This window comes from Pseudopodoces humilis, chromosome 3 (assembly GCF_049639895.1).
Source record: "Pseudopodoces humilis isolate 2021_Gansu_Grassland_sample_001 chromosome 3, ASM4963989v1, whole genome shotgun sequence".
Lineage (NCBI taxonomy): Eukaryota > Metazoa > Chordata > Aves > Passeriformes > Paridae > Pseudopodoces > Pseudopodoces humilis.
In genome coordinates this window covers 49602593-49615425 of record NC_142202.1, presented here as the reverse complement: position 1 = coordinate 49615425, position 12833 = coordinate 49602593, and the positions used below count along the sequence as shown (strand labels likewise).

The 12833-nt window shown below is 44.2% G+C and overlaps 1 protein-coding gene across 1 annotated transcript in view; it reads left to right on the top strand.

Annotated features, from left to right (window-relative positions):
- The first annotated feature begins 225 nt into the window (after nucleotides 1-225).
- The window catches only part of UTRN (utrophin), a 348412-nt gene continuing 335804 nt past the window's right edge, over nucleotides 226-12833 (top strand). Inside the window, exons 1-2 of the mRNA XM_014263434.2 lie at nucleotides 226-340; nucleotides 1222-1379. Of these exons, the coding sequence (XP_014118909.2) occupies nucleotides 1301-1379 (79 nt within the window). The 5' untranslated portion in view covers nucleotides 226-340; nucleotides 1222-1300. The remainder of the gene's footprint in view (nucleotides 341-1221; nucleotides 1380-12833) is intronic.

The following is a 12833-nucleotide window of genomic DNA, read 5'->3' as shown; positions in this document are numbered from 1 at the left end:
GGACCCGCTCCGCCCCACCCCGCTCTTCCCCTCCCCTCCGCGCCGGCCCGGCCTCTCCCCGCCCCTGGCTCGGAGAAGGGGCCGCGGCCGGGGCGGCCCTCCCGCTCCCGCGGCGCTGGCCCGGCCAACAAAGGGGGCGCCGGGGCCGAGGGAGGGAGGGGCCGCCGCAGGGCCGGGCCGAGGGGCGGGGAAGAAGGGGGAGGAGAAGGGGGAGGACGGACGGACGGACGGACGGCCGGCGGTTCGCACAGAAAGTTGTGGGTCCGCCAGCGCAGCGCCGCGGGAGTCGCTGCCGGGGGACGGGGTGCGAGGAGGAGCTGGGCTGCGCCGTGCCCGAGGGGTGAGTGGTGGCCGAGGAGAGTTGCTGTCGGCAGCTCCGGGAGCGGGGCAGCTCCGCGGGAAGGCGGCGGCACCGCGGCACCGGGAGGGGCTCGGCGGGGAAAGTTTGTTCCCCAGCTCCGGTACCATCGCGGGGCGGGGGGCAGCGGCCGCGGCGGGCGCACCTGCGGACGGGACGGAGCGGCCGCGGGGAGCCGGGGCGGGGAGCGGCCCCGCCGTAGGGGCGCCCGAGGGCGGCGGGGGCTCCGCCGGGGCCGGGTCCCCCGCGGGGGGGAGGGGCCGGCCCGCCCGGCAGGCTGCCGGGTCAAAATCCCCGCCGGGGGAGCGGGGGCGGCGGCCGCTCTGCCGGGGCGGCCGGGCGGGGGCGGCCGTGCCCGGGGCCTGCCCCGCGGAGCGCCGCTTCCCCCCGCCGGGAGAGGGGCTCCGGGGCTTCTCCCACACGTGGCTGTCGCGCCCTGGGCCGGCCGCGGCAGCGCGCCTGCCTGTGCCCCTTCGCCGCTGGCGCAGCCCCAGCAGGAGCGGGGCTCCCTCGCCGTGCCGCCCCTCCAGCGGGGCTGTCCCGCTCGGTGCCAGCCCCGTGACGGCTGGTGGCCGTGGTGTCGCGGCGAGGGCCGTGTCCTGCCCCTCTGGGGGTCACGGCTGGGCACGGGGCGCCCTGTCACCCAAGGGTGAGTGAAGCTTGGCTTTGGCGGCTGAGGGTTCAGCTGTGCTGCTGCACCGTCAGGGCCATGCCACTTCTTAAATGCCGCCACAAAGTGTCCCGCGGCAGGGGCACAGCGGGCCGGCGTGGGCATGGCCGGCAAGCCTCCATCGCATGCGGAGTCACAGCCGGCGAAGCCCGTGGAGTTATCGTGCCTTTCTGCTCCTGGTCCTGTGCTGTAGGTGCTGAGCCGTGACCCTCCATGGGAGCCTTCTCCCGGCGGATTTAGGCTCCGCCCGTGGCACACCGCAGCCCACGAGCATGGCCCGTGTCTCCGAGCCGGAGGAAGGACCTGGCGGGGGACACAGCGAGTTCAGCGACATCATCAAGTCCAGATCAGGTAAACTGTCGAGGGAAACGGTGTTTTCCTCTTTTCTTCGTAGCTTCTCATAGCTTCTGTCATAAGCTCACCTTTTCAAACAGCACCTTTGTACAGCTGTTTTTTGGGCACATGTTGGTAGTACAGTGAGTGACTCAGGCTGTTCTTGCAGCTCCCATACTGTTTCTAAGTAATAGCAATTGTAGTCTCCGGGTTTGTTTTGTTTTGGGTCTTTCTGTCAGTATTAGTCAAGTCTGTTTATTTGGGATCCACCTCTGGCATCGTAATTACCTCTACTTTTGTAAATAGCTAAGTGCTTGAAGTGCTCTTATGCAGCCTAGTGTTGGTAGCTTTCGTGTTTATTCTGGGACACTAAAAATGGCAACTGTGGCTGCAACACTGTACCTCCTGAAAGTGCATCGCTGTAGTACTCGTGCAGTGAATTAATGTGCTTCATCCTTAATGTAAAACAGTTGTCTAAGGCTGCTCACTCAGGCATTTCCTCCTGCGAAACGTTCCTGTAACAGATCTGAAGGTTATTGGGAAAATGTGGACTTTGTTTGGTTGTTAGTGTGTTGGGATCTCTTGAGGCTCTGATGGATGTTGGTGTGGGTAATGAGGTAATGGGTAATGAGTGGGGGGAGAACAGAGATTTTGGAGGGACAGCTGTGAGTTGTTTAAACCTTGGTAGAAATCTCTGCTCCATTCAGAGACTGGGTGTCAGCCTTTCTGAAGGTTCCCTTTTCTTTCTTGCATGCAAAATGTTCCTGTCACCAAAAGATTTTCCTGTGATATCTAGCTAACCTAGCAGTGGTAGGGTTTTTTGTTTTGTTTTGTTTTTTAATTTTACACATGTTAAAAACTGTAGTTCTTCAGTTGGTTGTGATTTGATCTGTCAGATTTCATAGGATGTGGGTTTGATCTGGATCCCATTGGTGTTTGAATAGTTTGTTTCTTAGACCTTTGCTGAGTCTTCCTCTTCTGGAAGAGCAGTCTATGGAACGGATGGTTGTGGGTTTTTCTGTAGTGTTGGTTAGTTTTCTGCTGTTACTGTGGAACCTCTGGACGTAACTTCATTTGATTGTGAGTGTGTAGTCAGTGTCTTTATGGGCTTTGAGCGTGGGGATAGCTTGCAGACAGTTTGTATGCAGGTATGTATGTAAGTACTACAGTTTCATCAGATGTGTAAGGGACATGGATATATTGAAGGTTTTTCATGAATAAACAAATTGTACAGTAAGTTCTGTTATTTTGGTTGAGGCAGATGATTGTAAATTTCCTGTTGTAACCACTTTAAATTTCTTCAGTGTGAACAAGAAAATGCTGTAAATTTGAATACAAAGCTAAAAGACTTGTGCACTAAATTAAAAATAGTGAGTGATGACTGATCTTAAATATTTTTTTCTAAATGTTGTGCTCATTTGGATCCAGATGTGTGATTTCTTCAAATAAATTACTGTACTACCGTAACTGAGATCTGAACGATTCACCACAAGTAAATCTGTGGGAGGGTTTTCCTAAAGGACTGAACTTTCCTGAAGCACAGGTGACGGCAAATTAAAGGCTAATTGTCAGGACTGAGGAGAATATATTTTAATTTTCTCAGATATTTTGGAAAGAGAATGCTAATTTTGATACTTAGAAAGGAAAGCTGAGTTTTTTTTGCTGCGAACATTCTCCAGCATGAAATGCTTTTCAGTCTAAATGACTTGAAATATAGTAGAAGTGTTATAAATTATTAATATTTGGGCAGCTAAGGCATCTGTATGGCTTTTGAGGCTCCAGAGATCAGAAAAAGACAATAATTTGCTGTCAAAATAAGCTGTTCTGTCTTGCTGCTCTGTAAGTTCTTGGCATCAGTGATGTGGGAAGGCTCTTTAACACTTTGGTTAGGGAGCACATGAAAATGTGCATTTAATATTTCACTGACTAAATAAAATGCAAAAAACACAGTGGATGAAAAACCCTCTAAGTGATGTAATATGTGATCAAGTGATTTAATATGTCATAATATTTTTTTAGTGTGTATTATTCCTATGCATCTTTAAATAAGCACTCTGAAAATGGTTTACTCTATTCTTGGAAATAAAAGAAGATAGATGTATAACATCCCATGGCAAGACCACTTTCTCTGTGTTCTTCTCAGCAATTGTCTGTTTGTCTGTTTCAATGTTTGTCTTCATCTTTTCCAAACAGATCACCGAGCTGTCAGGATATTGTGGTTATTTAAAATCATTCATGTTCTAGAAGCGATGTTTAAGATCTATGGCTAAGTCTTTCTTGGTGTTGTTCTCGTAACAATTTGGAAGAAAATTGTAATTCTAAGCGGCAGAATCTTTCTGGGTCGGACCTTAACAAAGAGTGGTAGTAGTAAAAATGTTTCTAAATATTTGGATACAAATGTAAACTTCAGTCTTTACCAGCCTGTCAACTGAATATATTGTCTTTCCTTTGTAGTCATTGCTGCTTTAGTTATCTTGTGTTGTAAGACTGTGAAGCAGCTAGAAAGCCATAAAGGTAGCACTGTCAGTACAGGCAGTGTGTTGGTTATTGAGCTTTGATCTAAAATCACTCTTATGAGACACAAAGTTTTACACCTGTTCAGGGCTGTTTGGGGCCCATCTATGCTTGTTTTATTAGCAGAACGAGCAATGTAATTTTTTCTTAGACTTGTAATTGGGAAGCTACCAGTGTGCCACATGAAGGATTTAGGAGAACTGCAGAAAATCATTATTTCTCTATAGACCAATCAAAATAAATTAACAGGATTTCCATTTGTCACTTTTACAAAAAACAAAAAAGAGGTGTGCCACAGGATTTCACAGATGGGAAAAAGTAATTTTGCAAGTATCTCATTTGTTCTTTCCTCTCAAACTAAGAGAATGAAGGATAAAACACTTTGAATGGGCATCTCTGTATGTTATTGATTATATTGGAAGCACTTTTTCCTTCAGTGGTCAGCAAAAAAACCTCTAAATGAATGTGCTATAATCTGTTAAGTGATAAGTGCTTGATTTTTTCCAGAGCAGAGATTTTCTGTGCCCTTAATATCACTCCTGTGATGTGTGATGAAAGGAAAAAAGACTTTTTTTCTGTTGTCCAACTGGCATGTATTATTTTCTGCTTTGGATATTGCTCCTCTTTGATTAAGTAGTCTGTTAGTACTGATCTACATGTAGCTACAAGTTATCTTTCAAGAGACTTCTTTTGCACTTAGAATTTGATGGTGACCAAGGATACCTATAAAATAACTTTTAGTTACTGTGTTTATAAAGGAAGCTGCTTTTTGTTCTCAGACCAATGATCTGTTTGCCTCCCTTCTTTCTGCACCAGTGGTGGATGCTGATGGCTGGGTGGTGTTTAGTGGGTGGGATACTTCTTCCTGGATGGTTATGCTAGGTTTATATATTTATAATTGGTACTATTGAGCATTATTAGCCTGTGCTATGCCTATGCATCTGTATAAAGACTTGCTATGGAGAAGCTGTTTTTCTTTTTGTTAACTTATCTGTAGTATGAAGTAATGTACATGGAGCTGATTTATATCTTTGAAAGGCATGTTGTGCAGGTAGGTGAGCTTTTCTCATTGCAATAGCTTTTGGGAAGGAATGCTGTGGGATGATTGCCCTACAGTGGTGAAAACACTGCTGTCATCACGGGCTTGAAAAACAGATGAGTCTTTGCTATGATTAATTATGGAAAAAAGACAAACTCACTTAAAATCTGTCATGGTAGCTTGGAATGGTAATATATAATTAAACAGTAAGACATAGCAGGAAAAACATTTTTAGAAGATTGTGCCTCTGGTGCATTTAAATATATGAGCTCTCTAAATTGAGGGGAACCTAATTCTCCTCAAATATATTTGACTGAAAGACTGCTTCGAGAAATTGTAACTTAGTTTTGGACTTCTGGGGCAAGGCTTATTCTGAGAACTGCTACTGTTGTCTGACTGTCCTCCCGCCCCCTGAAGCAACACTTACTTGGCTGGCAACCCCCTTGCTCCTAGGTAGAGCTCCTGGCATCTCCCTGCCCCATGTTGCCTTTGGAACACGTTCCTTCAGTTGTGTCTCTCACTGCCAGATAACTACAGGCCACATATGCTGCTTCTCCTTTTCCATTTTGACTCTATTGGTGTGAAGATGTCAGGAGATGTCATAGTTGCATGTGGACCCTTGGGATTCTGCCAAGCGGGTGCAGAGTTGGTGTAGCCAGATTTGCACTGCGTGAACTGTTCAGTGACATTTGTGCAGACTGTGTGAGGATAGGGTATTAAAGATGAGTGGCAAACTTGCTCTCCTTGTTTCTAGCCACTGAAATGGGTGAAATGACTTTTTTTAAGACTAAGCCTTTGGGTTGCTGTAGCCTGGCTCCTTTCTGCCAACTGTATCACTTCCTTTTCTTGGGCTGTCTGGTGGGGACAGATGGATGCTGCAATGAAGACAGTTCTAGGGTATTGCTTAGCATTTATGAAATGACAGATATAGAAGTACCAGGCTGGTTTCTTCTAGCATCTTGATTGGTAGGTGAAGAAATAACATATGCTGGTCTGTGTGTTTGAAGCACGACTCTGCCTTGGAATAGAAATTGAGGCTCCTCAGGGAGGGGAAAAAAAACCAACCCAAAACCGAAACCGTAAAAGCAGCCCATTGATTTGCACGTGCTTTGCCAGGAAAGGAGGATGTAACCCTGAGCAAGAGCTGCTATGTGAGGCACTGTGTGTAGTGTGTTAAATGTTTCTAAAGAGGTCTAAAAGCTGGTGTGGGGAGGGGCTGCTGCTGTGGGAACCACTCTCTGATGAGGATCCTGTGGAGGAGGGGTGGCTAGGTGAGAGGCAAACTAGGGGCAATATGGAGTTTCTTTCTACGCCTTCCCCAGCGCCCTTTGAAGCTCCATCCTCCCGTCTCCCCTCAGGTCTGGGGAGAGAAGGGACACTCTTATGCAACGGCATGAAAATATTATCATGTGCAAAGAAATTCTTAAAGCTCACAACGTTGGGCAGCTTAGTGAAGAATTAGCTGGGCTGTGTTAACACCTCTAATAACTGCTCCTAGTTTTGATTTTCCCTTAGACTGTTTCTCCTAGCAGAATCGCTTGTCCCTGGTGTGTGTTGGGGTTGACTCTTTTGAGCAGGGAAGAGTAGGGAAGTATTGTTATTAAAATCTTTTGAATACAAGTAAGGAATTAGTGTAGGTGTGGAAGGGGAAGAGCATGTGGGCTTGAGCTGAACTGGTGTTGTTTCAGGACAGTGTAGCTGCTCTGCTGCCGGGTAGCAGCATGGATTGCTGTGCTTAGAGCTGCATGATCTGCTTTTCAAGTGTTGCACGGTATCCCTCCTTCAAAAGAAAATCCACAATTAGAAAAGCACAGCTGATTCCACTTATTTTGGGAACTGAGACACTCCTATCACGAAGTTGTGGAGAACTGCATTTATTTGGATGCCTTAATAACAGTCTGAAGAATGAATAACAGGGTTTAAACATTGCGAGGTGGGAGGGAGGAGTTTCGTTGTCTGACTCCTTATTGTGTTGATGAAAGAGTAAGTTACAGTGCCCTGTCCTTATCAGAAGTCTGTTTTATGTCTTTCTCCCCTCCCCCAGTGTGTTCTGGGGCTGCAGCTGAGCTGTGGTTTCAGAAAGTGACAGTATATTCTCAGAAGAAAGCTGGGATTTTTAAAGGTAGCAACAGAAATGACAACCGAAGGAAATAGAACAGTCCATTGGAATATGTGGCTTTGACAGAAGCAATGGTAGGACTCTGTTGCAAGCTTTAGTTCTGGGAATGAGGCAAGGAACTACTTGATTTGTAAGGCAAAGAACTACGTGATTTGTAAATATACCCAGCAGCAAAGTCAGTGGAACCTGGACCATTGAGAAGGAGGAGTCGAATATTTAATTTATTTATTTATTAGGGTATGATGTCTCTGAGCCTTTTCTTTGAAAAGACATCCACCTGATACTGCCTCGGAGAGAATAAAGAGAGAAACTTTGATTACTGGGCCTGAGTTAGGCTCAGCCCTGAGTGAAGGCCAAAAAACAAGAAACAAAAAGAAATGAACTGAAATACAAATACTTGCAGTTATATTTTGTTGTCAGTTCTCTGTGGGACCAGCAGGTAGGGGCTGGTGCAGGGTCACTGCCCCTGACTCCAGGTGCATATCCTAGCAGTTGAGAGACACTGAGGTGGCTGGAGATGGTGCTTGCAGAGGCTGGGCCTGGGAGCCTGTTGTCAGTGGGGAGGCTGCTGGAAGATGCAGAGGGTGTGGGCAGTTCCAGTTCCTTCAGCCAGGAGCAGCATTGAGTTTGGGTGTGTTTTGGGCTGCATCTTCCCTCTGGCAGTCTGACCAGCTCTGGATGAGAGCTGCAGCCATGCTGAGGAGGCTGGTTATCAGTGGGGACACCTACAACTGTGGCAGTGACCCTGTGAAGGTTTCTCTCAGAAATATGTTCACTCTTTAATAAATTGCATTTTTTGGTATTCATTTTTTGGTATTCATTAATCTGTTGAGTGATGGGGCAGCACTTATCCAACATGTTGAGATGCCAGAGAGGAATAATGTGAGAGTTACTGGGTGGCTTAATCATAGTTTGTGTAAGGAGGCAGCTCCTGTATTGGGGAAGCACTCTAGCAGCCTAACATCTTTTCAGGTGCATAGGTCTTCTGCTGAATAGGGAAGAAGTGGTGAAGAGCTGTTGAATCTCTGTGTAGTGGAAGATGGTGACTGTGTGTTTCAGTAAAAAATCAAGTTCTATCTCAAAAATGCAGGACGCATGATGGGAGGAAAGGATCTGACTACATCACAGAGATTAGATATGATACATATTCTTAAGGTCATTTTGGTGATGAGTATAGGGAATGTACAGCAGTACTTTTCAGCCATGAATTAATCATGAAGTTCTTTTCTAGACATCAGCATCACCTTATTATGAAGCAGGAGGACCTACCATCTAAAACTGGAAAGATTTTGTAGTGGAATTTGTCAAACATACGAGGCCAGTCAATGGCTTACGTATTTAGCTGTGGAGAAACATGCAATTAAGCCATGAAAGAACATGCTTTGATGGGTCTATGTAATTTGTTCCACAAATAACTTTAGTTAGTTCCCATGTACTCTGATTTTATATCCTAGCATTGAAATGTGGTTTTTTTTGCCCTGCCCCTCCTCCAATTTAGATCATGGCAGAGGACCAAAGATAGAATGTGCTCCTAAAATGTTATGTTATGTTACAATTTATTGATCAGAGAAAAGTGGTATGATAGGTAAGTTCTGAAGTGTTTTGCTAGCTATTTTTGTTCTTAATTTACCGCATTATACTGGATGAGCAAAGAGCAGCAGTCTATGCATGAATAACAAATAGGGATTTATTTGAACATTTTATGGGAGCACACTGGGAGTAGAGAAAAGCCTTTTGGTTTCTGTATTGTTTTAATAGTTAGATTATAAAATGATTGTATTAACACAAGAAAATAAATAAAGTAGTATTTAAATGCCAACAGACCAAAGCCTTTCTATTGCTTCTTTCCAGGCTTTTACTTCTGTTATAGCTTTATAATGAACAACAGCTATGCTCAGCATAAATCATTTCCAGAGAGAGTTCATCACCCTTATTTTCCTGGTTTCTACAAGTACAACTTGTTCTTGGATGAGACTTCTTGTGGAAATTCACAGGAACATATTGTGTTAACACCGTGCATCTTTCAGCTTCCACAGTCTTTTGTCAAGAAAGTCTGCTGCTGTCCTTCTGAATATAGTACTGCTGTCTCTGGAACACTGATGTGTAATTTCTTTGTTTTGAGTGCTTTTCCTCTATGCTCAGGAATTTTTCTCTTGGACATGGCTGTTGTGCCTAATTTAGAGCTTGTTGGTTTGATTTACTGAGCTTTAAAAAAAAATAATTTTCTTAACTTAGTTAACACACTTTTCATTTAAAATAGAGTTTATTAAGTTTAATCAGAGTTATTAAAATATTCACTCTTTGTACTCAAGTACACACTCTATAATCTGTGCAGAAGAGTACTGTTTGACAGTGCCACTTGCACAATGCTCAGGTACTTGCTGATGAGGATTTTGTGTGTCACTGGCACTCTGAGATGAGGAGCGTTGGATTTAGTAGTTGAATTTAGGACAAAAGGACATTTTTAAAGAAACACCCACCTCCACTCCTGCCAACCACTGTTCTGCTTTCACCAGACATTTGAGAATTTATTAAAGAAGTAAAACGTACTTTGGGAAGATTATTGTTATCTTGCTGGGATGTGTTAAATATTGACAATTGTATTGTGGAAATGATTTTATACTAAAGTGCATAATCAGCATGTTCAAAATGGAAAAGAAGAAAGGGAAAAGAATAGTTCAGATGGAGTTTTGTTCATTGTCAGAAATCATAGCATTCTGTGTTGGACTTACTTCTATTTTGAAGGCTATTGAAACACAGTTCAAGTTCATTATTTGCCTGCTGAACATGAACTGAAAGTTCCTTGGTTAGAGGAGAATCAGTACTAAAAGAAAAGAGATTGAAGGAACTCTGCTATTCATAATTTTAATGAAGTGTTTTACAGAGTCCATAGATATCAGGCTCCTAACCTGATGTTCTGCACTGCTGCCTCTGCAGATCCTTATTGCTCTCTTTTCCCTGCTTGGTGAAGAGCAACATGTGAAACGTAAAAGTATAGAGGTCAGGTTTTTGAAAATATACTCCTGTGCTAGCAAGAATCTTCCATTGCCCAGGTGCATCATAGTACTACTTGGAAAACTTGTTTCCTTGTACATGCTTTTCTTGTACTTTCATATCCAAGAAAGCCCCAATGAGATCAGTCAAGGCTGAGGGCTGTTGAGATGCAGGGATAGAGTGACAGCTGCTCAGCCACACTGGTGTCTGTACTTCTCAGTTCTCCTGCAGAGCTTCTCCTTGAAAGACGCCTCTGCAGAGTTTGGACAAAGGCCTTTTTTTGCCAAAAGGATTAATGCACTGTCTTCATCTTTCTTACACATCATGGCAGGAGGGAGCATGAGAACCTGCTATGAAGTCTCAGGACTGAGTCCTTGGGGTCTTTATGTAGATTCTTCTCTATAGAGAAGTGAGGCATGGACCTGAGAAACCAAATTTAATTTTTTATTATTTTTTTTAATCTAAAGCATCTCTTTAGAAAGGTTTACATTTAGGCTATAATGAAGTAAGTGGTTACTAAAACTTGGGAAACTTGAAATTGATGAATTCCATGTAAACTGTGTTTTGTTGCTCATACTTGTTTTAAAAGGGGAATTAATTTCTATACTAGAACATTATGTTGTCTTCCAATTCTTTGAGTTAAGAATTTCCTGACTGAGACCTTTTCTACCTGTAATCTGCTGGAGTGGGTTTTCTGTCACTACATGGTGAGTAACTTCCCCTTCTCAGCAGACAGTGTTAAATATTTCATCATTGGTAAAAGATAGTATTTACTTTGCTTACATAGTGACTAACAGTATTGGGTGTGTTCATCTCCTTGAAGAAAACACAGACTACTTTTTCTGACTTTGAAAAACAAACAGACTAAGTCTAATCAAAAACCCCCAAACTCTCTGGTTTACAAGATCAGTTATTTTTGAGCAAGGTGCACAAGAGGGTTGTGGTGTGACAGCTCTTTGTGTGTTATAGGGTACTATATCTAAAGCAAGGAAGTGTGTTCACTCAAGCATTTTTACTTCCCTTAGGTAAGGGTGTGTGCGATAGGATGAAAGAACAATACCTGGCTTTGCAAAATAGGTTGCTTTTGGAGGGTGATTAACCCTTGCTAGTTTGAGACTCGTTCTCCCTCTTGGAGAAACAGTGAAATTAATGTTAGGGGTGCAGTGGTGAGGGTGGGAACTCATGGACCGGCATATCTGAGGCGTCAAGTGGAACAGTGTCTTGGTGGTAACATGCCTTTTTCATGTGTCACACTGTATAAATTGCAGTCCCCAAAGTAGAAGGAACAAACTGGAAAAGTGTGTACTGGACTGAAGCAAACTCTGTGCTCATCTGTCTCCTGTTAGCACTAGTTGTGGCCTACTATCACTTGTGAGACTGGGATATTTTACTTCTCAAATTGGGACTCCATTTTATAAAGATAAAATATACTAGCTTGCTCTCTGTCTGAGTGCATAAACTTGCCTCCATGTATATAGCTGGTTTGGCTGGCAGAATCTAGGCTTGAAAGAAGATGCTTTGGAGCTTTTAACTGGATTTAAAATGTGAGATCTTGAGTCTGATGACATGCCTGTATTAGAAAAGTTCTGTGGCATATACAGTCCAGGCGTCCATGTAAAATATGAACATAGAATGCAACATAGAATGGCCAGCCAGGCTGATTTACAGGGTGACTGTGCTCGCTGGAGACATTGGTTTATTATTTGTCTTGTCTCTGGGGATGACTTGTGACTGAATGGATAATATTTAAAAATAGATGTTCTGTTCAATTCCAAGTATAAGGATAATAATTTTTGAACATGATATGCAGTTAAAAATAATTATCCAAAATAAACTAAAAACCCCTAAGCCTTTCTTTCTGAAAAAACGTATTTGTGTTCTTTCCAGAAGTTGCTCTTTTTTTTTCATGTGAGCGTGTTCTGTTACTTCCTTTACCTTGTTCAGCTTTGTGGGTTTTCTCCCAGTTGAAGGAAGACTGCAGTGATTGATTCAGTATGTCTAGCAGAGTGTATGGGGGATAATGAAAAGAGCTGGAAATTTTTTTTTTTTTCCCCCCTTGCTGTCATCCTGGTATGAGGGATGGGTAAAGGAATGAATGTGGCAGTGCTGGTTCCCACTGCCCTGGGACACGTCCTGATGTGTGGTGGGGCTGTGTGCTGACACCTGAGGCCCTCTGTGCTTCTGTTTTTCAGGCAGCATCTCCTCTGCTGTGAACAGAAGGCAATTAGATACAGTCTGAAAATCTAGTGAAACAGGTGGAAAATGTCATACTTTTTTTTGTTGCTGGACTCTGTTGCCTCCTTGGCTTCACCTTCCTGTCCTGGCAGGTATTTTCAGGGAAAAAAAAGAATCCTCAAGGATTTAGCTGCTGGTTTAGATCATCTTCACAGAAGATAACTCCAGTGAAGTCAGGATTGTTAGTAGAGGTATATCTTTGAATATTTGTACAGGGAAGACTTGGTGGAAGATGAGCTGAAGGCAGTACTGAGGAGAGACTTGAGGGTCTGATGCTCCCAGAGCAGCTTGGTGGTGAAAGAGCGCTTAGCTACAGTAGAGGAAACAAAAAGGACTGAGGGGTTCTGAGGCATCTTCCCTGTAGGTTATTGGAGCAGTTGGCTTGTCACCATGGTGGGGCTGTGTGCTGGGTTGCTGGCACAGACAGACTGCATGGCTGTCAGCATCTGCCTGCTGTGCAAACACCTGGTTCCTGGCCTGGCCACTGAGCATTGTGAAAAATGCACATCAAAAGGGGTCACCTTTTCCAAAATCTGGCTGGGGGCACGTTTGGAGTTGTGCCTGCCTTTCC